This window comes from Centrocercus urophasianus, unplaced genomic scaffold, assembly GCF_019232065.1.
Source record: "Centrocercus urophasianus isolate 14NV4802_14NV808 unplaced genomic scaffold, USGS_Curo_1.0 seq_20, whole genome shotgun sequence".
In the NCBI taxonomy this organism is placed as follows: Eukaryota; Metazoa; Chordata; class Aves; order Galliformes; family Phasianidae; genus Centrocercus; species Centrocercus urophasianus.
The window spans coordinates 3,914,605-3,938,919 of NW_024884756.1; the positions used below are offsets into that span (position 1 = coordinate 3,914,605).

A 24,315-nucleotide genomic window follows, 5' to 3' on the forward strand; every position below is an offset into this window, starting at 1 on the left:
TGGTCAGAGGCTGAACAGATGGATGTACACCAGCTGTTGCATCTCTGGGCCTCTTCTGACTTGTCCAGCACAAAGCTATTTTGACTCGCTCAGCATCTTTCACTAATAAAGCTTGTTCTGATAGGGGGCACGCAGGGGCATGGATGGAGATGCATTGGGCACATGGGCAGCCTTGCTCAGCCCCATCTGGAATCTCCACATCAATGCTGTTTCTCCCAAAAAGCCTCCTGTGAGTCATCTTTGGAGCCACGATTCTCTGATTCCTGCCCTACCTGCAGCATTCAATCAGAGCAGCTGCAGCAGGAGGCTGTCTAATAGCAGACCTTTACGGAGACAGGCAGTTAATGGGAACAGTAGCAGGCCCCGAGGTGTGTTTATACAGTCGGTCTCGCTTCCTCCACTCCTGTGATATATTAACTACTTTGGAAGTTTCCCAGCTGTTTCAGGGGATAAATAATGGCAGTGGGAGCCCATATTTAACCTTCGCCGTTCAGGCTGTGCGCTTTGTAGTTGTCGGCTTTTATCTCCCTGGCTATGCGGGGAAGACTTCAGACGCTGCTCTGCTCTCGGCTGTGCAGTTCTACTGTCTGTCTGCTGCCGGGCACGTGGGACAGCTCTGCCACTCACATTGGTGTCTATCAGAGCACAGCCTTCATCCTCTGTGTTGGTCTCCATTCTGCTGGGTTTGCTCCCTCGGCAGCAGTAAGGGAAGTCGTGAAGCCTTTGCATCTTTCATTTCCGTGTTATTTGCTGGGATGTAGCCTGTTGCTAATTTTTGTTGTGTTGTTTGGGTAAATGCCCACAAATGTGAGGTTCCCCACAGCTCTGATTCAGCAGAATTGCTCCGGTAAGGAAAAATCCTTTCTTGGCAAGATAATTCGTAGTAATAAGCATGGTGGAGTTGCACCACGCTGTGCTTGAAGGTATGTGAAGCAACACCAAGGCATTGTGTCAATCCTTGCCTTCACCCAGGTGGTTCCGACCTGAGATTAACTCTCAAGCTTTTAAAATGGGTGGGCTGATGTGTTGGGCCTGTGCCAGACACAGTCATCAGAGAAGCAAGAGGAGGTTCCTCTCGCTGCTGGTTGGAACGTAGCTGCAGAAAAGCCGTGGAGGCAGGATGGGCAAGAAGGGTTCCTTCCTTCATGTTTGCCGAAGGATTTGGTTGCTGTGGCTCTCACAGTGATGTGCTGCATTACATCACAGAGCTGGTGGAGGAAATAGTTTCATAGATAGTGTGCAAAAAAAATAACATAGAGATGGTCCAAGTCCTCAGTGTCTTGCAGTGTACAGCTAGAGCAGTGACAAGTAAACAGGGGCAAGTGAGATGGACATAGAAGTTGGCAGGATCGTGGCAGAGAGATGTGGGAATATACGTTCATTTAAGCAGTACTCAGTGGCCTCAGGTATGGCCGTATAACGAGCTGTATCCAACAGTCAGCCGCATCTTGAGCAGCGTGTCCTTGGACTTGGACCATTTCAAGCTGTACTAGGGTGACTATGCAGCTGTGCGGAGGGAAGGGCTCTCTGACTTGCTGAGGGCCCTGCACTTCTGATTCTGCGATGGAAAAACTTCCCAGAAGTTATTTTGCTGCTGAATGTCCTGGTTTTGCTTGTTTTGCTTTGCAGTCCCATGTCTGTCCAAGTAGCCTATTGAACCTCAGCGATTAGTGCATCTGTATCCTTTGTTTCATCAAGTTATCAGCTTGAGGATCCTCAGGCTGAGGCATCCGTACTCTTGTAGGAAGAGTGCTTGAACTTTAGGACCATTCAGAAGATACAGCAATCTTGCACTTTAGTTTTTGTCTGAATCTGAATTTCAAAATGGAAAGGCTTTGGTCACAGCAGTTCAAGGGTACTCACCTTTGTTACGTACACAAAATGAAAATACGTGCTGTTCCAGCACAATTTGACTTCTGTCCTTGATACAGTGATGAGCAAGGTATTATTTCCTCGACTCTGTGACTTGGAGGCTGTAAAAGTATTGCTGCTGACTGTAAATGTCATTGACTGCAAACAGTACTGGGGCAGCTTGTTTTAAAGTATCAGGCTTGGAAGATGTGCAGATCCTTCAAAACTAGTGTTGCAACCCTGATTCTGGCAGTTTGGTACGGACAGCAAGGAAGTTACGGGTCAGGCAGTGGGAGCTGTGATTTACCAGGAAATAATCTGAAGCAAAGTTTTTTCCCTGCTCCCTTCTTGTGTTGTGCTTGGTCTTTCTCCCCAAGACACGTGGCAGTGTTTGGGGGGTGAAGCTGATCTCTGAGTGACTTGTGGCCAGAGGTATTCGACCCAATTCAGCATTGCATTTGAAGTGGCTGGCACTAAGCACGGCTCCATGCCTACTGGCCTCAGTGAGCTTGTGCAAGTAATAAGGTACTGACAAGGTTTCTCTTTCATTTGGAAGCACAAAGAAGAACATGTGTTTTCAGATTGAGAGCCACTCCCGAAAAAACCTGTTTGAGCTTATTGAGCTTGCTGAGCTTATTGTTTGAGCTTTTTCTTTTCTTTATTGTGAGAGTGGTGAGGTGCTGGAACAGGCTGCCCAGAGGGGTTGTGGCTGCCCCATCCTGGAAGTGTTCAAGCCCAGGTTGAATGGGGCCCTGGGCAGCTTGGTCTAGTATTAAATGGGGAGGTTGGTGGACCCGCATGTGGCAGGGGGGTTGGAGCAATGATCCTCGAGGTCCCGTCCAACCTGGGCCATTCTGTGATTCTGTGATCAGTCTTGCAACTATTGGAAAAAAATCCTTTATTTGGACATACTTCATGACAGTCTTCCCCCAAGTAAGTAAGTAAGTAAATAGATAAATAAAATTCATGCTTGCATCATCAGAGTCACTTAATCAGTGCATGCAGCAAACCCTGACGGATTCATAAAGGAGCCACAACTGTCTGTTCTTTTCCTTATCGCATCCCCTCCTACCCAGGTGAAAGCTACAGGTGCTGTCACATCTCTCTTTGAGATGTGGATTTTATTGGACTCCAGAGGGTCTGCAGTCCAGGATACCTGTTCTGCTAACGCGTAGTGCTCACAAGTCATTTAAAACCTTTGAAAACTGGAGAGCTGACCAGGTAGCCCCACTGCTGCATCCTCCCTGCTGCGCCCGGCGATAAGGCGTAGCTTCAATCTTCAAATGCCACCTCCAGGCTGATCTGTCTCAGTCCAGCCCCGTCCTTCTCTCCCCCAGACTTCTGCTGAGGACGAGATGAAAACAGAAGTGGCTGCTTTGGGATGTGGCAATCTGAAAGGCAGTGGAGTTCAAATCGATCGCAGCAACTACAAAGGGCTTGGAGCTTAATCTCAGGGCACGGTGCTGCTGTGGGATCCCAGGAGCAAGCAGAAATATAAAATGCAGACATAGACAAAGATGAAAATTCTTGTTGGTTTTTTATTATTATTGCCCTCAGTGGAAGAAAAGCTGCATATTCCATCCACTCCCCAAAGAACCTGAAGTTAAAATAAGATAGTGGGTTTGTTGCTTATCTGGTGATGATAGTGACAGTGCTGTGCATATGATATACAGCAGTGGATTCACATAATACAAAATGCAATGTAGCCTTAATCCCTAAGAAAATTCTCTAGGCTGGAACACAAGATGCTATATATTTCAATCAGAAAACATTTTCAGGCATTTGGCCAGTTCTTTATCCCTCCTAAAGGGAATAAAGACAATGTGGGTTTTTTTTGTGCTTTTTTTTTTGTTTTTAACTTTTGTCAAACAGTTGACCCTCAGATTTTCCCAAAGGTCTCTCTCCATTCATTGAGACTTTCTGTCGTATTTGAGCAATGCTTTTATCTGTATAACTCGTTAGTATCTGGCACTGAGGCAGTTATTTTAAATATAGGATTGAAATTCTTTTCAACAAATGTATTTTCAGTTAAGCCAGGCTTGCAGCATAGGATGCAGCTTTTTGGCACCACCTGAAATCCAGACAGTGATCAGATGCCTGACTGCTCCTTAAGTACCCACTGCAAGGCTTCAAAGTTTTAGAATGAGATGTGAATTCTTACAGGGAGGTTAATTTAGTTGGTGGTGTTTAAAATAAGAAAACCCTGTTGCTATATCACCTATTGCCAGGTCACTGAACGCAAGGTTTAAAAAACACTAAGTGCTATCTTTTCACACAGGGTGGCAGCATGCTTTTCCCCAACCCTAAAGGCAGCTTTCCTTCTGCTTTGCTTTTGTATCAGGTGCTCCTCCACTATTTGGTTTTCCCCCTAGGCTGGGTAGATACCCTGCTGTCTTTGATGACTTAGTATTGAGAACCACAAGTCTCTCCCTCCGAACTCTTTTCCAAGTGATGATTTCAAACCGGTGCTTCTCCCCTTGCTGTTAGCATTCTCCTTCCTCTAGTTTGTTGTTTTGGAGAATGGAATTCAGAGCATTTGCATTTGGGGTTCACCAAGGAGGTTAATTTCTGCAGCCTGATGCTGGAGCCCTGAGCAGTCCAAGGAGAGAGTTTGAATTCAGCACAAAATGTGGTCCCAGGTGAGATGCTGCTGTTGTTTTACAATGAATCATCCCTGCTTATGCAGCGCTGCTGCATTTGCACGCAGGGTGAGGGAACAGCACTCTGCAGTCAGGTTCCTGAAGGCGAAACACAACTGGGGTGTTGTGGGACACCCTGTGTACACCTAATAAATGTTGTTATCAGAGGTGATTTCCCCTGAGCTATATGCTATTGTAGGATTGTCATACCGTCAGTAACAAAGATCATGTGGAGAAAGGCAGCAAAGATATTTGAGTTTCAATTAAACTTTCATTTGGTTAAATGTAATGGCCTGCAAAGCCTGGAAAGCTCTCTTCCTGCTTTTACACTGCTACAAAGCCTTAGTTCTGTCTGTGTTCCAGGTCTGCTCTTTGCGAGGTGATTCATCTGTATCAACTCTGCTGCATGTCTATAAAACCAGCATCCAGGCTGAGTAAATTAGGACTGAATGAAAAGTTTTTAGTCTGGGGACCAAAAAGATAAATCCATCATACAAAATGAATGTGAATCTTTGCCGAGTGCTGCAGCTCGGTATTGTCTGGCATTATTTCGTACAAGACTTCATAAGAATTATTGCAATTTCTCCCAGCTGGGAAAATAGAGATTTCCTGAGGTTCATATGTATATTTCTTTTCAAGACCACCTGAACCTTTTCAAGAAACAGTTACTTCCAGTTCCAGAAATCCTTTTTTTTATTTGCTGTTCTGCAAGAAGTCCCTTGTTTTATGTCAGGAATATTAAAAGTACACATGCTTTCCCTTTGCCCACTATTCCACATCTATTGAGCATGGTTGGTGGTTGTAGTGGGGATGGGTTGGGGTTGGACTGGGGGAGCTTGGTGGTCTTTCCCAGCCTTAATGATTCTATTGCATTGTATCTCAGAGCAATCGCTGAAATGCATTCTGAGCATTTAACGGTAGGAAAACCAAACACAACTTCAGGTTCATTCTGATTTGAAAGAAAAGTAATGTATTTCCTCACGTTGGGAATTTAGATGATGCAGCAGTTTGTTTGATCTTCTCTAGTTTCTTCAGCAGTGACGAAGTACGTTAGGAAACTCTCCTCTGCTTTGCCGTTTTACAGCTGAAAATTCCATTGATTTGTGCAACTACAGTGTTGGAAAAATGTGATCAGTGTTTGCCCACTAAGTAATAACAGCCTGTAAAAGAGGGAGAGGGAGGGAATGGCGTTGCACAAAATCAATCATTTCAGTCACAGTTCACCCCCATTAGCTGAGTCTTGAACGCTTACAATTGAATATATGCTTCTGTAATTTGCTGAATTGGTGCCTCGGACCTCACTCCTGCCAGCACTAAAATTAGCACCAGTGTGGTACATGAATTTGCATCCTAAGGAATGAGATTGCTGGTGGAGTTCTACAGTCTGTGCAGTTTGAGTGCGATGGATCAGGCGCTCTTAAACAGATATCTGCTTCTTCACTTGATTGGACTGGGCTTGCTGTGAGAAAATGCTCTTGCAGCTCTTAAGACCCCACAGCTGGAGCAGCTTTATGGATATGAAGGTGGTGTGGGCGATGCAGGCAGATCTCGCCGGACAGGAGAGCTGGGAGGAAGGCTGTAAAGTGTGAGGTTGTGTGGGGAAGGAGAGCCAGTGCCCTGAGAAACCTTGAGGGCACGAACTGGGTGACCGCACGGTGAGGAGCCCGCTCCCTGGAGCGCCGCATCACGATTGGCATGGAGCAGTGGCACGAAGCCCAGGCAGCACGTGTGTGTATAAACACTTTGTACTGGCCCATCGGTGGGAATTTTCTGCTGAGCTGGAAGCAGGGAAGAAACTTGCAAGGTTTTCAGATCCTCTGCGAATGATTGCATTCTGATTTTCCCATCGCTTCTGGTGGCATTCCCTGCAAGGTGGTGTGGTGAGCAAAACAGCAGAAAGGAGATCAAAAAGGCAGGGCAGCCCTTGAGGGTGTGTGTTGCACTCTGAAGCTTTAATGAAGCACAAGTGATCTTTCTTGAAGAGAAAGATTTGATTTATTCAATGGTATTGGAGTAGAATTTGTTGATATCTAATATCCTGCCGGCTGGGAATAGCCAGTGAGGGAGCTGCAGCCACAGCCTTTTTCCAAATCTGATTTTGGGGGTAGTTCTGAGGCTCATTTCCACATGGAAAAGAAGACTGAGATGAGAGAGAATTTGATCAGCGTACTTAAAATCTGCAAGAGGACAGGTTTTTTGATGTTAACATCCAGTTAGTGCCTTATAGTAAATGGCAACAGAGAGTCATAGATGTGTTCTGAGTCACAAAGCAAGATCTTTCCCCTGGAAAAGAATGCACCCCCAGTCAGGCAGCTCGGCAGTGGTAGAGTGTTATTGGAAGCAGGTTTCCATGGACAGAAGAGAGTAAGGATGGTCCAGTAGCTGCAGGGTTTACATTGGAGTTTGGTAAGCTGGTCATTTAATTTCTCTGCCTCGTATTTCTGGTGTGTCCACGATTGAGGTGTGTACATGTTGTGGTAAATCAAAGGTGGAGTTACTAATTCTCTTATGATAATGACGGGTGCCATGTACATGCACTGCAAGGGTAACTTCAAAGAGCTTTGCTGCTTTTATCCCCAGACACTGAGCTCAGCCTGGGAGCAGGCACTGGGGCAGAGGGGCACGTGAGTCCTTCCTTGGCAGCCACCATTACAGTCTGCCCTGGTGGGGCTGAGATAACACGTGTTCCTGCTCCTGGTGGGAGCTACGCTGGGGTTTGGGCACCACTCCTACCCTGTCTCTGTGATTTGGGGTTAATGTTACAGTACAGTTAATTCTGGACTTGGTAGCCCATTGATTTATGCAGGAGGTCAAGTTCAATTTGTGCTAAAATTATTTCCCAACCAGTGCTGGCTCTCTCTTGAGGCGACTTTTATAAAATGGTGGGGATGAGTAGTTGTTCATGGATTTTTACTCTTCCATGCAGCAAAATCATGTACCCTCAGTGCTAAAAGGCTTCACAGAGCTGTGAAGGAAGTATGTAAGTAAATAACTGTTGTGGCACTTACGTGATACACAGGACAGGCAAGAGCTCCAACTCAGTAGCCCTTAGACCAGCTCCAGAGAATGATCTTTACAATGTCTTCTGAAAGATCTAGAAAAGAAGAAAACCGCATGTGAAGGGAAGTAGCCTAACCTAGGTTAGCTTTCTGTGCTTAGCAAATCAATGCAAGAGTAGCATCTGTGCTTTGGAATAGAAGGAATTAATCATTAATTATTGTGATACCCGTTCTAGCATCCAGCAGTGCACAGAGATGGATGTAACTGTAGGGGAATGTTAGCAGGGGATGTATTCTGCTTTGGGCCACGTGCCACCTCACAGGTGAGAGCTGTGATGGGAGGAGAAGCCAGAGCCAGGCCTGTCTGTGCAGAGGAACGGGAGTTGGGTTGGGTTCTGCTGCACACCTGCTGACGGGCTTGGCACTCGTGGCCATGCCAAATGAATGGAGTTGCCAGTTGTGCAGCCCTGCTTCGTCCTTCTTGTCAGATTGATAACATTGAGTGATTCTCCTGACTGCTGGCCCTGAGTTAGTGAGGACGGTTTGGAATCCAGAAAAAAGATTGAGGAGGAGGATGAGATGGAGCTGGAAGAAGACTAGGAAAGGGAGTAGCTGCCCAGGTGACATTTCAGATTGCATAAACTCTGTTCTCTTGTGATGAATTCAGCTTTTGCTAGTGCTGTATGTATGAACAAAGCACGTGAAAACGTGTGCCAGCACTGAGGAAGGGGAAGAGGTTCTGGAAAGCTGCATCACACTGACAGCAGGGGGGCACGCAGCAACATCCCGGCCGGGCAGCAGTGCTTGTAAACAGGATGCAGAGAAGATAAAAAAGGAAAAGTGATTTTTCCACCATCATTTCCGTTTGTTCCATTACCAAAAATAAAGTCACAAACAAGATACGCTTTGAAATAAAAAGCAAGCAGCTGTATAATATTACTACAAAGTACCTGAAGGAAGGATCATGATAGAATCAAACTGCCACAGAAAAAAGCAGTTACGGCTGTGGAAAAATAATCTTGGTGCTTTTCCTACTCAGATACAGGTATGGGGAGGAACATCACAGCATGGCAATGAGGTGATTCTTGTCATTTGTGTGACAGAGACAAATTAGAACCCAGCCATCTCAGGGTGGGAATGATTTTTGTGAAAATTAATGATTTGATTAGAAGGAGAAATGAAGCTTCTTCAAGGGGACATGCAAATAAAGGAGGAATCACTAAAACTGTCACCTGATGTAAAGCGAACATTACCAAAAGAAAGATCGGTGGGATATTGTAAAAAGACAAATTTGATATGATATTAATCATGTACTGCCAGCAACAGCAGAGGGAAAGAGCAGGAGGAAGAATTCAGCTCAGTATGTGCGTGTATGACTTGGAAAGTGTCCTCTGCTTAGGTGGGGGATGAAAGTCCCATTTCCTGGGTGTGTTCTGTGCTTCCCTGCTGGGTTAGTCAGGTCCGCATTAGCCTGGATGGTGCTTCTGTCTCCAGCCCCAGTGGAACAAATTTGCCTACTTTCATCAGTAAGTGCCTGCAGCTCCCAGATGGCAAATTTGCCGAGCATGGTGTCTGTATTGGATGATTTCTGCAACCTTTCGGGAGGATTAGGGCCACTGTATTTTAATCAACAAACAGTCGCAATCTCTGTTGGGAAGGATCACATCGGGCTAAAGCTGAGCAAGCATTAAACCTGATCTTGAACTTCAGCTGCTTCATTAAGATCCGAGTCTACAGGCGTAATTAGTTTCAGGTTCAATCCCAATCTTTTCTTTCCTTCTCCTCTGAGAACAAGCAAGGCAGCGAAACCAAAAGCAATGCTTTACTTAAGGAGGAATACCGCGGCTGTTAATGACTGACAGCGTGCAGCAGCGTGTTGAGTTGGAGGAGTGCCTGAGGGGTTTTCTCGTGTTTTCTATGAGGTTTATTTTTGAGTGTGGAGAGCCACAGACCTCTCAGGCTGATGTAGGTGACACAAGTGGGGTCCAAAGGTGTTTGTCAGACACCTTTGTTTGTCTTGTCCAATTCTACCAGTGGGAGAGAGGCTGGTGTGCAACCATGTTGGTGCGCATCATGTCTCACCGAAGCCTGATGGGAATTTGGCCTGGCACAGCGAGGGGCCTTGCAGAGACCTGAGAGAAGTGTAAGCTCAGGTGCCGTGCTCAAGCTGCACGTGGCACAGTTGGGTACAGGGCTAAGGTGATAACTTGAGGACATGTGGGTCTCCATGTCCTCAGGCAGCAGCAGAGATGTTGGCTTGTCGCGTGCCCTGGGGGTGGCAATGCTGGGAACCAGCAGGTTGTGCTCCTGCTGCTGGAAGTGTATCTTGGCTCATCTGTCTGCAGGCTCAGGGACAACAGTCCCGCAACAGTTTTCGTACTTGAAGATACATTTTTACAACAGTTCAGTTCTGGGTTTTATTTAAATATAGGGAAAGCGTATGTTGGCGAGCACATGGCAGCTTTCTGCTGAGGGTGGTGCTCTGCAGAGAGAAGATTTGCAGGGCAGGGCCACTCTTCTTCAGTTCCAGTTCTAGCACACCTGGTCTGGGTCTGCCTTCTTTAGAAACTGCCATTTGTGCTGCTGGCAAGGAGCCCCAAACACTTGGTTTTCTAGTGACATCACACCTGCATCGCAACCTCCTCCAAAATATTCTCTCCTGGCCCAGCATTGCCACCTGCATGCAGCAAGCTTTGAAGCCTCTGCCTTTCTTCTGTCCCTGGAAGCAGGTTCTGGGGCTGTCTCTATATTCCCCACGTATATTTACCCACAAATCACATCTGGCTGCAGTGATGTTAACTACCCCTTTTGCTTCCACCACTTTGGGCAGCTGCGGGCCCCCAGCAGTGCCCTTCCCCATCGCAGGGGCCATGTGGGGAGCACAGGGTTGGCCCCAACCCACGGGCATCAACCCCTTTTCCAATCTCTCATTTCCCTTTCTTGCAAATGAAGGGGTTTCCCCTCCCTCCTCAGCAGGACAATTTCCCAGTGATGTGCTCCTGAGGTGTTTGACCAAATATTATTAAAGCTCTGCAAGGGCTGATAATCCCAGCAGCAGCGCGGTGCATTCCTGTGACATTGAAATCATTTAGTAATTTTACAGTACATTTGAATTTCAGCGTCGCTCGGCCGCTCACTTCCCATTAACGCTGCCTGGAATTTCTTATGTCCATGCACACAAGCAAAAGTGTCAAGTTTCTCCTTCATGCTCCAGAACGCCACCTGAATCACAATTGCGCTGCAGCTAATTGTTATTAATTAAGCTGTTCCTAGCGCTCCTAGCTGGGCTGCTTTTCTTGGTTGTAATAAAAAGCAAACACATTTTTGTGAGAAGGGTGGTTGCCCGCGTTAAGGAAGGAAAACAAGGGTGCCCTGTTCCCAGGAAGCTCTCGTCGCCCCGTGAGTGCTTTCGGTGCTGTTTTTGGGGTGACTGCTGTGTTTTTAAGGATGTTCTGGAGCAGTGCAGAGCCAGGCTCAGTGCTGCCAACTGAGGTATGCTGCCCTTCTCCGCCACTTCCAAGGGCATTTGGCGGTGGGTAAATTTGCACTGAGCCGCTCTCCCTGCACGTGCTCCTGCATCACTTAAGTGTGCGGCCGTGGCAAAGCTCCGGTCACAAGTTTAGGATGGGATCACAAGGCAGGAGCTCTGTGCATCCCATTGGGCTCCCCCTCCCACCTCTGTTGCCTTTCCCAGGTTCAATTTAATGAGATCATCAAGTGGAGCAAGCGAGGAGAGGGCATTAATGAAACAGGGACCTGAGAGCGGCGTCCTCAGCATTAGGAAAATTGCTTGCTGGCCTTTTCCTCCTAATGAGGCCGCTAATAACGTGCCTGGTGCTTCCCGGCCAGCAGCAGGGAGTGGGGCACGTCATTCCCCCTCCTGCCTCCGTGTTTGTTGGCGATAAGAAAACGAGGTGGGGAGATCTTGGGGCAGAAATGTTGTTGTTGCCTTGTGGGATACAGCAATCTAAAGCTGCCTTCAATCTGTGGCAGTATGTCACCCGTGTCTTCAAAAAAGCAACCAGACATCTGCTGTGCCTTTTGCTTTTCTTCTCCCTTGCGTTAGGTTAAGAACCAGAAAGCAGGTTATTTTGGCGCATCACTGGGATGTGTTATTTGAACACAGAGCTCACAGTTCCCACTTACGGGATAAAGGTGCTTGTAAATGGCCTCTTAAGAAGTCAGGAATAGGTCTGGGATTTTTCGTAGTTGTAGGTAATCAGGATCTGGGGGACAGCTTGTGCACAGAGGTAAGAACTTAGCCTAGAGGCACTGGGTGGTGAGGGCTCGCTGCTTCAACAAGGCATTGCCTTTCCTTCATCCCAGGGAGCTCTTGGCTTTTGGCTGTGAAATGCCCATTCTTCTGCTGGCATTCACAGACAAGGACTCGGTGTCAGATCCCAGCCTAGGAAGTCAGTCCAGAGAACGCTTGTTGAAGACTTCCTCCCCAGGCTGTGTGTTGATCCCCAGCGGATGTCTGACTGGGAGATTTGGGCAGTTTGCTCCCCAGGTGAGATTTGGGTCCTTTCTGTATCGTTCTCTAAACGATAAGCTCCCTTCTTTGTGGTGGGGACCTGCGTGTCCCTGGGTGGGCTCTTGCTGTTGCAGACTCTTTCCTTTTTTAAGGAAAGAGTGCCAGGAAAAGAGATAGCAAGTCTCCAAAAAAGACCAACTCCGTTATAGATATATGTATGTATGTGTGTGTACACTATATAGAGAGATATACAGAAAGAAATATGGGATGTTCCTGTTCTGCATAAACTTAGCAGCAGAGGAGCGTGCGTGGCTCTATGCTTTTCCTTCTGTGTGCTGATGTAATCCCAGCCATGCATTCCTGTCTTTGCTGCCTCCTGCCCTCCCCAGTTCCCTGCAAAGCGTTGGTCGTTTTTTCCAGCCCTGCAGTTAGTAAGGAAGCAAGGTGCAGTGCTGATTACCCACTGGTAAAACAAGCCTGCTGCTGCAGAGTGCAGGACTCAAAACTGACGGTGCTTCTGCTCCCGGGATTTACCACGTGAAGATGTTTTATTGCTATCTTGTGACATTTCCCTGCACTTTTATGCTCATTTATATAACTGTTGTCTTTGATTTATGGCAGATTTTCTTCACGTGTAGCAGTGCTATAAATTGTGTACTTTCAATGGTTTCAAATTTAAGGAATTCAGTAAACTATGGATTGAGGGGAAAGAGCAGAAGCCTTTTGATGAGGCTTTTGATCACAACCTCAGACAAAGCTGAAGCAAGCATCAGATTAGGTTGGCACAGCCCATTTCCCTAATACAGCTAGCTGTGGGGTATTTTTAGCACAAAATGCAGGTTTTTTTGTGTATTATAGAAGGATATTGGAGACTAAAACCACATGGTGGTGACGTTTCTTTGGAGATCCCTTGGAGTTCTGTTAACTGAGGTCCTCAGGGGCTCTTGGAGGAGCAGCAAATTAATGTTCTTCTTTTCATCCTAAACCTGCTTGTTCATATGCTGTGTTTTAAGATCTTTGAAGCAGCTCAGATTTCCAAGGGGCGTTCTGCAGCCACCAGAGATGTGAAGCCTATCAAAGCCACTGGTAGGGCTGATGAAATAAAGACCTTGGGTTTTGATTTTGTCGGCATCTCTCATTGTAGGGGAAGAGAAACAACTCATTTAAAAATTGCTTTCTGAGTTGGGCTGTCAGAGCAGCTTTCTGTTGACCTTTACAAATTGATACCGTCACAATCAATGGACAGAAGTTTAAGGGCAGCCTCTGGGGGTGGAAAAGAAACCTAAACCTTTATAAATAATATATGGAGTGCATTTTAAGAATCCCAGCAGAAAGAACAAACAGTATTAGCAGGAAACGTATTGGAGCAAACAGATCCATAAAGAATTCATAATACACAGCTTTGACAAATACAGTTGCTTAGAGCTTATCTTTTGGGACGATTTCTGAAAGTTTATGGAACAAAAATGCCAAATGTGCCTCATAGGTTAGGCCAGCAGAGTGATTCCTAGCACTGAGGCACTCCCCATCCTCTGACAGACTTGGGAAGAGAAGCTGTCAGTGGAGTCTGGGTAGAAATTACATGACATGGACCAAGGCAGCCTGTCTGTGTCTTCAGCCTGGCCACTGCTCTGCATTTAGCTGCCCAAGCTCGGGTTGCCTTGTATTGCTGAGAACCAGTTATTTGCAGACTTGTTTGCTCACGAGGTGTTGGTGACAGGCCGTGTTTTGGTACTGCAGGGAGAGATTTGGGTTCTTGGCATTGTCACATTGCAGGCTTTGGGTGCTGCAGGAATAGTCTGTAACGACCTTTGCAGGCAGCAGAGAGCGGGTTCTTTGTGCAGTGATTCAGAGCAGCAGCAACGTGTGTGTGTGCTAACCTGTACAGTGGAGCAGTGTTTAATACAGGGACACCTAAGACTGTTGCCCTGAATGCTTTCCTGCGTGCTCTGGATTGCAAATAACAGCCCTAGCCTTGCTTTCCCCCTGAGACTGGTGTTATATTTCAGGGTTTGTCTCCTTTATCTCAAACCGAGGCTTTACCTGCACTGGGCCTGGAGCTGGAAGCAAAGACTGCCTGAATCTCGCTTAGATAATGTCTATTAATTGCTTGGCTTGGTGAAGCACTTCATTGGGAACTAAACTGTAAGCGCTGAAGACATTTCAATAAAGAAAGCTATTTTTTGCATCCTGCATCTGGTGAGGAAATGCCACGCTCCCTCTAAGCTGTGCATTCATCCTCACTAAACATTTGTTTGCATGACTGCAAAAGAAATCTTTAATTTTAAACGTTTTTCTAACACAACTTGAGCACTGGTAATTCACCAGTTTGACCACTGGAGCCAGCAAGCATGGCCTCAATGCTGGCCCTGCCCATGGGGTGCAGGTGGTGGTGTGGGCCCCTTGCCAGCTCCGTGTCACCCCCCTGTCACCACTGTCCCTTGGCCCAGCATCCAGGAGGCTTAGCTGCTGCCTCTTCGTTGGAGTGAGCGCTTCCAGCTTCACAGCAAGACCTCAAGGAGAGCCAGATGATAGAGCAGATGGCAGATGACTAATTTGGCAAAGTTAGATGAGTGGAAATTGTTTGCTTTAATTGCTTGTCAAGTCCAGTACCTACATTATAGTTAAGGAGCCACTATTTACCCTCAAAATAGAACAAAATGAGCAAAGTGTGTGTGTGTGAAGAGTAGGGAGAGGAAGGAAAGGAGATGTAACCGGAGACAATAATTTGGTGTGCGCCCTTGGAAAAAAGGAACCACTGGCAGAGCGTCTTGTATTAATTTCTGCTTTTATCAGCGTAGCCTTGTAGCACATCTGTCCATTGTGCCCTTCCATATCATCGTATGTACAAGAGGAAGCTAAAGGTGAAACAACGCCGTAAATGTTTACATAAAACAAGCAGATGACAGTGGCTTGACTCGGTCGGCACAGGCAATTATCCTTGAAATGCCGCAGCATAAATCAGGTCAACATTTTGATGCGGTTTTTTGGTTGATGCAAACACGAGCACTCCATCAGTAAAATATGCTGCGCAGCATCAACCAGACAGGTTTTGGAGAGCTCTGTGCAAGGACGGGGTGCCGTCAGCTCGGGAAGTGTAATCACACATAAATAATCCTTCTCGATGAAGTTACAATCCCTGTCAATCCTCACTGTGCCTGTTTCCTTGTTTGGAGCAGTGGGAAGGATCTGCTTGTTGCAGATGGCAGCCGATGGGCCCCGGCTGGAGGTGGCATCACCCTCCTAAAGCATGGCTTAGTTGTCTTTGTGAGAACACTAAGTAGCTTTGACCCCTAGGGAAGGAAGGAAAGCCTCTCATTTTAAAACCAGAAGCCACTAGGGTTAAAGGAGAACGGCTGGTGACCTCAGGTAGGTTTTGGCCTTCTCCCAGGAGCCATCTGTAAGACTGTGAGAGCAGGCGGGCTCTTCATTAGGACGTGGCTAATTGCAAGCAAAAACCAGGCTTCGGCAGCTCCTTCAAAGAGAGCTGTGAAATAATGGACGGATTAAAACTGCTTACCCCTTCTTCTGTGCCCAGGGTACCCAGACTAGTGCTGAGAGTGGAGAGCTTTAGGAAATGAATGGGGGCTGCTACGAGATGCTGGTAATTAGCTGCTCCAGTGTTTTCCCCCCATCTGGGGGGTCTCAGCAAATTGCCAGGAGCGTTTGCAATTATTAATAAACAGTTACTTCGGCTGCCTTTCAGGAAACCCTGATAATGGTGCTGTCTGTAAGAAGGCAGCTAATTAAGTAAATAAATTAGAGGGAAGTACCAAAAGGCTTGTGTTAGGAAGAGGTTGTTTAGCTCTTCCTGGCTGGGATAAAGAACATATTATTCTGTTTTCCTGAAATAAGCACATCAGAGCGTTGAAGCCTCTTAGTGGTTCTGGCCTGCTTGACAATCCATCAACAAGAAGGGGATGTGTGGAGACATACTGCTGTGCTCTCACACGGAGATCTGTGCTACCTTGTGTGTAAGGCAATGCAATAACAGGGAGACCTTGGGAGCACGGCATTCCCCTGGGGCAGCTCTGTTGAGTCCTATTGAGATGTATCCCAATGCCCGAGGCAGTGAGGATGGCATTCGTGTGTCCTGATGTAGGCAGATGCAGTGGGAATGAATGAAAACATGAAGTGAGTCTCCCTCCTTCCTTCCCACATTTAGCTCCTCTGCTGAGCTGGGAGGATCACCAAATCAGTTAGAATTACAAGAAGCAGAACCAGACTGAGTCAAAAGCTTTTTGTAATACAACATGTAGATGTATTTGGAACAGGTTGCCCAAGGAGGTTGTGGATGCCCCATCCCTGGAGGCACTCAAGGCCAGGCTGGATGTGGCTCTGGGCAGCCTGGTCTGCTGGTTGGCGACCCTGCACATAGTAGGGAGTTGGAACAAGATGAGCATTGTGCTCCTTTACAATCCAGACCATTCTGGGATTCTGTGATTCTCTGTATCATCAGCGGAGCAAAGAAAAAATGGCCCAAAAAGTGGAAACTGAAGGACATTTTGAAACGCCTCAACCGTTTCCTACCTCTGAGTGAACGTCTGAATGGTGTGGCTTCGTTAGGAAAAAATGTCAATGGGAAATTAATTTCAAAGACATGTGCATGAATATTGATGAAATATGTAAATTCAATCCAACACAGACAATTATGACTGCTGTAATTAGGGCCATTAGGAGCTGCAGCAATTCCCTGTCACTTTAGGTAGCTGGGAATAAGCAACTGAACCTGAAGCATCAGTGCCTAAGCCACTGCATCAAGTGGAGTGGGCATGAAATAATTATATTTAAAAAATAGTGTTGGAATTAATTTTATATTTTCCTTCTTAAAATTCCTATTTCAGTGAGAATTTGTTGTCTTACCCAAGAAACCTATGTTTTGCCTACTGCTTGATGCTGATTTCCATTCTCCTTTGCAAAGAGGCTCCCACTGCAGGACAAGTTGGCTTCTGGATTGCAGCAAAGCATGGAAAGGGTTATTGGGGTTAGAAGACATCAATAAAACGAATTAAAATGAACAAGCTGTAGATCTACTCCGGGTCATTGGGAGCAAGAATTGTGAGTTTTCCATTTTTGTTTCTGCTGGTTGCGCTTTGTACAGCAGGATGCTCTATGTGCAGCTGCCCCACGTGGACCAGGTTTGGGATTTAAATGAGAAGCTGGTACAGGACTGCCCAGGCCTGAAGGTGCTGGGAAGGTGATGCTAGAGGTGGCCATCTCTGGGCATCTGCCTATAACTGTTTTGCGAGGTTTGTTGCCGCAGTCCCAGGAGAGTGCGTGGCACTGGGCTTGTTTGTAGAGAAACGGATTTGAGAGCATCACAGCACATTGGTACCCTGGCACAGGTCAGCAGCTCTCTGGGTTTGTGTATGCAAGTGCCTATAGGGATATCAGTTTCTCCTGTGTGTGCAGCATCAAAATGTCTCTGAAGGGTTTCCCTCATCGAGACACCTGTGCAAAATGTGCTGAGCAAGTCAGGAGCGTGCTCGTTGTCAGGTTTACATTCAGATCCAGTGCTGGGGGAAGCTACAGGCTGGGAATGCATTCAAGCTAGTACTGTTTAGACCACTGTTAGAGACAGATGTATTAGTAGTTTTTATGAACCCAAGAGAGGATGTGCTGCAGGGACTGCTTTCAACACATAATCTTTATTTTCATACCATTCATCAGTTTCTGGGGCTATGGTAAGATACCGTGTTTACCGACGTACGACAGAGTGCTTTGAAGAGGTTCTTTATGAAATATAGATGACAGTGTTTTTGTATGGCACAACAAGGAAACGCGCTTTGTCGCACTCATGTTTATTTTGGCACTTATTTCAGAGATGCTACAACATATAAATGCCTGATGCAGCTTGAAAGACTGTGGGAAGGATGGAAGTGCTCTCCTAGCTCCATTCTCCTGCAGGAGTCAAACAGCCCATTCATTTGCCTGGCTTTCCTATTATTTTGCATTGGCACATCAGTTTCCATCTCAGCTGGTTTCACTCTTGTTGCTGCAAGAGGGGGCTCCAAATGTTCTGCCTCCCTACAGCAAGAAATGGCTAAATTAGCTTTCACGAAACATTTAATGTGTGTGCAACATGAAACGGCAGCGTCGCGGTGGATAGCTTTATTAGCTGAGCTGCTGGAATTGTTTTCTGAGCTATGCTGATCCTTAGCAGCGATTGCAAAATGGAACAGAAATTATTTATTAGTCCTCGGGAGCCGTAAGACAGAATAATACTTATTCGGCTGGAAACGCAGTCAGTCTTGTTGTGATAGATGCTGCTGCTACTGCTGCTTTCAAGGAAAAAGCAAACAAACTGATTTTGTAATTGGGAGCAATAATGCCCATTTCAAAAGTTTGGGTAGACGCAGATTAATTTGCCCACAGGTGAGAACAGCCCAGAAGCTGTGGGTAAAGAGGAAGAGTTAGTGTGCACATGAAGAAGCCCAACAGCACGCTCAAACGTTTAAGTAGCATTGCTGTCAAACAGGCTGAGAGCTACATGAAGTAATGCTGCTGTAAAATGCTGCTTCTGTATTTTTTTACCGGCTTCATTTTTGTCCCTGCTTGATGCACAGACTGAGCAGAGCAATAATTCAGCAGTAGCTTTGAACCGGACTTCAAGATCAGAGTACTGTAATATTAAAGAACAGCTTCTGAAAACTGACTGTATTAGACTGGGATTGCCTCACTCGTCTGGCACATCTCCCTCGTGCATTCAGATCACAGTCTGGTGGCTTACGAAAAGACTTCTTCCTCTTCCCTTTCTGCTGTTGAAATGTGCTAAGCAGGAAAGAGCTGGGGACCCTGGGGGAGAGGAGGGAAGAACGATGCTGGGTCCTTGCCTTTTGGGTAGCTTGCTCTTGATTTTTTGGCAGACATCAGCTGATAGGAAGAATGCTGGGCGTTGCGGGTACGCTCAGGTCTCTCTGTCCTCATGTCCTTTAATTTGTGGGCTGTCATCCATTTGTTTCATGTTGTTGCATATGCAACAGTGAATACCAGCACCTCCCTTTGGTGAGAGGTGTTCAGCTGGCTGAAGCGACCACGAGTCTTCCCACTGCTGCTCATACCCATCCTGTGAATAATTCAGAATGTTTATTGCAGTCGCCTGTATCCCTGGATGTAAAACTTACCTCTTTCTTTGCTCCTGTGTTTTCTCATTCACCTGACTGTGCTTGTTGTTTCTTGCAGTGTGTGCTGGCACAGAGAACAAGCTGAGCTCCCTCTCTGACCTGGAGCAGCAGTACCGGGCCCTGCGCAAGTACTATGAGAACTGCGAGGTAGTTATGGGCAACCTGGAAATCACCAGCATCGAGCACAACAGAGACCTCTCCTTCCTGAGGGTAAGCGACCTCCTCTTTATTTCCTTATCTTATGCATAGAGAGGAGCAGCCATGGGTGCTGGGCTGGAGTTATGAGCCTAATGGGCCATTTAGCGTTTGGAGGAGGTCTGTGATAGTTCAAGGCTGTCCTGCCTCCATGGAGTTGGGGTTGTGTGCTCTGGCAGTGGTCTCACTTGAGAGAATTTACTGTTTTGTATAAATAATGTGCTTTTGCCCTTTGGGCTTGAGGAGGAGTATTTTGGCATGGTCTCTGCGTTACCTGTTAAGATGTTAGCAAGTGCGGTGAGTAGGATGTGAACGCCCAATTGAAAGAATTGAATCCCGTTGCTATTTGGCATGCCAAAATTGATTATGTTGGAAAAAGTGTCCTAGTTAGCAGTGATCCAACACTCACAAGCTGGCACTGGAGGATGCTGCAGGCAATGTGACTGCAAATATGAAAGAAACTGGGTGCCTGGGTATGAGGGCCATGGCAGGAAACCCAGCTCAGGATGGTGGGCTTACGGGCTGCACAGGTCATGCTCTCAAATAGAAGTCAGCCCGTGGCACAGGCACTGCTTGGATTGCGTGGAATCCCTCACATCTCATTCTGCAAAGCTCTCAGGTCGCATTTTGAGATGTATGTCTGTGTGTAAGTGCCATTTTTATAAGAAGCATGTAGGGGAGTGGAGGAGTTCCAATCCAGCAGCAGGCAGCCCCGCAGGTTGTGTTACACCCAGGCACTTGCTTGCTGGCTCACGGGTGAGCCTGGTGCTCAGCTTCAGTTCACAAAAACCTGAACTTTCTGTTACACGTTCTAACAACAGCAAAGCAGATTCTCTAACAGTGTGCTTAGCTGTGCTTCACGTTAAATTTGTTGGGGATTTCGCAGGATTTCTGCTCTGTACATCGGCCTTTATTTGCTCAAAGCTGTTGAAAGATCTGCAAGCTGAATCTCGCTACCAGATAGCGAGATGTCTGGAGTGCAGTTTGGGGTGCTAATTGCACTCAGACTAACAGGTTTCCTGTTAATTTGAGCGACGAATGCCTCGGAAGTGAATGCTATCTGTGCATTTCACAGTTGTGACAGGTGGGAAAAACGCATATGTTCTTGTACTCTGAAATAGATAGCCTTGGGGCAGCTGGACTAATGGTGCCCACTGCATAGACTTAGTGCGAGGGCAGGATCCCTGAACTGCTTCAGGCATCACTGAGGTTCCAGAAGCCCTCCAGAACCCCCAGTGGAGTTGTTGTGCATGCCGCCAAATTCATTGCAGATAGTTTACCCGCTTCAGCTTCCTACTCTTCCTGCTTTGACCAGGAATAGGTGGGGAAAGCAAATTAATCATCAATGAGGGACTCACCGTTACTTGTGGAGAGCTGCCATAAGGAGAGTTAAATGTTAGCAGTAATGTGGCACTAAAATCAGCAAATGAGAGCAAGGAAGAAGGGCTGGTAGTGAAAGACGGTGGTCTGGTCATGTTTGCTTCTTGGTGACATTTACTATTGCTTTTTTGTTGGTGTTACTGCTTGTTGTACCTGAGACTGCACTCTTACAGAAGTCCCAACAAAGAGCAGAACTTGAAACAACACCCAGCAAACTAAAACTCTAGGTAATATGATAAATGGCGGTCATTAAAATGGAAAACCAAACAGAGAGAACATGTTCTTAGTGAGGCCAATAAATAAATAAGATTTGGCATATTTACACTGATAATTCAACATTCATTAGTTAGGCAATATTACTTGTTTTATCGTTTGAAAAATGATTTGAATGGCCAAATGAAGGTGGCAAATGGGAGATAAGTAAATGAAAGGCCGTTTGCCTCCTTGACTTGAACATGTTGAACTCATCCTGCACTGTGACGTTCTGCCAGTTTGCTCTCTTCTTCTCAGTCTCCTGCAAAAATTGCCTACTTTACCTTCAAGCAGGCCATTAGTGGTTTGGGTTGTCTGTGTATCTGTCCAGTGGGCACAGTGGCACTGTGTCCCATTGGCCGTTTGAACATGCTCCTTGCTCTTCATAGCAGTCCTGATTTGGTGTGGGCTGGGAGCGTGCGTCTGCTGTCTTGGTTTGGGGAGCTGGGTGTCACCTGCTTGTGGGCAGCCAAAGTGGGGAGAGTGGTGTGAGGTCCTCTTGCGGAGGCAGAGCTGGGATTTTTCTCCCTGTCTGGAATTTCCTAGTAGATCAGATACCTGTTGCAAATGACTGATTCCAGAAACAGGACCCTGCTTCAGTGCCACTTGGCAAAACTGACAGCTTGTATTGTGGACAGTCCTTACTTTCGTAACAGTGTTTGTGTACTGAATGTTCTAAATGAAGTACAAAGTCAGTATACCACAAAACCATCTTCTATAGGCGCTCTTCTTCAACACGTTTGGTAAATGACTCCTATCTCTGACCAACCCCCAGCCTTTCAGCAGTTCACAGTCATAAGATTGTCTTCTTGTCCCTGGATTTTATTTAACCAATTCAGATTATTTATTTTTGAAGACATGACTGAAGTTCTGCACCACGCACTGCAATAACTCTCCCAAACGATTGTGAAACTTATTTCTAACTGCAATCATTGGCCTTCAGAGGTGATCTACCACTGCTTTTTAAATTCTTTCTTCATTTACCTTAGTGGTGCTGCTGTAGTTCCCTGAACCACAGCTGTTAGCACTGCCTGTTTGCTGGGTGTGAGCTATGTGGCCGGCAGCTTTATTGCTGCTGCAGTTTCTGCACAAATGTGTAGCCCCTTCTTTCCTCTATCAACATGCATAACTGTGTGCTCTGAGCCCATATTTATTGTTTTCCTTACAGTGACACTGAAACTTTGAGGCAGGTGGAATGTGAGAGCTGGGGTTTTCTGTGGAGAATATAGTTTATTTTTCTTCTGGTTGTGTTCAGTCTTGGAGGAAGACTGGTTCAGACAGAGCTCCTCTGAGGGAGGCTTCCAGCACAAGCAGGACAGGAGTTGTTGCACACCTCGCTGCCCATCAGCGTTCAGAGCTGCATCTGGTCAAAAAAATAAGTCCTGTGTAGTTTTGAAAAGCTTTCTAGTCTCCTGTAACAAAACAGGTTCCGTGCAGACCCTTCCAAAAGCTCTGGCTGCCTTGACAAGCAGGAGAGAGCCTGCAGGCTGAACCTACTTGCTGAGATGAGGAGCTCCAAGGCAGGAGTCCAGATTGCTCAGCAGATCACCACAGGGAAAAGCCCTGTGTCCTCTTCTGCAGTGAGATCAATTCCCAGCTAGCAGGCTTGGATAAGGGACAGGGAAACCCCAAAAAGGAAGTGCTGTAGGGTGGCTCTGTCTGTAGGGAGGGTAATTTTCTCCAGAAATGCATTGTAGTCCATCCCTAGAAGTATTAGAGGGGTAAAGTCGCCCTGTGGCATCTCTTCTGCAGTGAGTTGCACCCGGACAGCCTCACCAGCATGCATGGCTGCATGTTTGGCTGGCAAGAAGCAAAGAGGCCTCTGTGTAATACCAGACCTGGAAATCAAATACATACACTTATTTGGAATTGCCTTCCCAGCATCTTGCCATTAGAATACAAAGCATCAGAGCTGAGTAGGGCAGTGTGTGCCACACAAGCCACCTCTGTGGAAAGAGGACACCTCTGACCTTCTGCCTTTATCTGGCTGAGACACACAAAAGCAATCAAGGCAGCTGCTGTGTTGGGTGGATTACAAGAGGCCAGGGGCATGCCAGGCCGTACTCCTGGCATGGACAAACTGTTTTACACTGGCTGGGATCTGCTGCCAACCGTGTTGGATGAACCTGAAATGTGTTAGAAGCAAGTTGGATCCCAAACTCAGAGGGTGGAGTGGGAGCAGAGGCCAGATGCATGACACATCTGTGGTACAGCTCTTCTCCTGGAGGATCGCTTTTTCTTTCCTTTCCCTTTGCTTCTGAAGAAGCTGTAGCTTAAAATAGTCTTGGCAAGGAGTATTGATTGCAACAGCTCATGTCTGTGGGGTCATCCTGATCCCTCCTTCATGCAGAAACGGGTGGTCAGATGGCAAGCCATGCTGCAGCCATGCCTTGAGAACAGTGCAGTGCCGTGATACAGTAAGAAGTGAAATGATGAAATAAAAGAGTGGTTCCAGCAACCTCAGGGCAGGGATCAGCATTTCCAAAGCAACACCCATCACCTCTTGAAGCACTCTGCTGTCCTGCTCTCCTCCCTCACTACTACCTGCCAGCAGCATTCACACTGCCTTGTACCTGTGGGGTGAGACAACACTTGGGTGCTTGCTGCATGCACCCGTATTGAAGACCAGTGTTACACACCGTGCAGTCCCTAGCATCACCTCCTCCAGCATCATCCCAACCCCCCCACTCCCCAGGAGCCCTTTCCAGCAGCCCCCTTACCCAGAGCTGCCTGTGTGGCCCCTGACCCCCACCTGCTCCCTCCTTGCTCTCTTGCCAGGACAGCCCCATAGTGCCTGGCTATGTGTGCCCCCTCCGGTGACAAATAACCCTGAAGCCGTCAGCCACCGCAGGAGGAGCACAGGGTTAAACAAATGCCTTTGCTTTTGCTCCTAGCCCTGCAGCTCGGCACGCAGCTATTTCTGTCCGGCTCTTGCAGAGTGTTTTTTTAATGTTGTTTACAAACTCCACAGCTCCATCTCACACTCAGCTCATGTTTTTTCTGGTTCCCCACAGCCACCTTTCCACTCTGTTTTTACACTCCTCCCATCTCTGTTCTTTCATTTTCATGGCTGCCCAGGGCATTGCAGCAGGCAGCATAACTGGGCTGGGAGGATCGCTTCTCTTCCATACGCAGAGCCAACCTCCTGCACCTTCAGTAATGTGATCAACCCATCAGTGTTTACTTTCTACCATTCTGTCTTTCTGCCATCCTCTTTTCCCCACCAGCACTGCCAAACCACCCCAGGGCTGCTCTGCAGTGCAGCTTTGGCTTGGCTTTGAGGCTCAAAGTGTAACTTAAAGACTGTGCAAGCTGGTACTCTTCTGTTTGAATTAAATTTTTAGCTTCTGCAAAGCAAACCTAGAAGAGAATTAATATACAATTAATCCTCAAGCTGGGTT

The 24,315-nt window shown here is 46.8% G+C and overlaps 1 protein-coding gene across 1 annotated transcript in view; it reads left to right on the forward strand.

Annotated features, from left to right (window-relative positions):
* ERBB4 (erb-b2 receptor tyrosine kinase 4) overlaps positions 1–24,315 on the forward strand; it is a 501,644-nt gene that overhangs the window by 162,484 nt on the left and 314,845 nt on the right. The window contains exon 4 of the mRNA XM_042822364.1: positions 19,146–19,297. Within this exon, the coding sequence (XP_042678298.1) occupies positions 19,146–19,297 (152 nt within the window). The remainder of the gene's footprint in view (positions 1–19,145; positions 19,298–24,315) is intronic.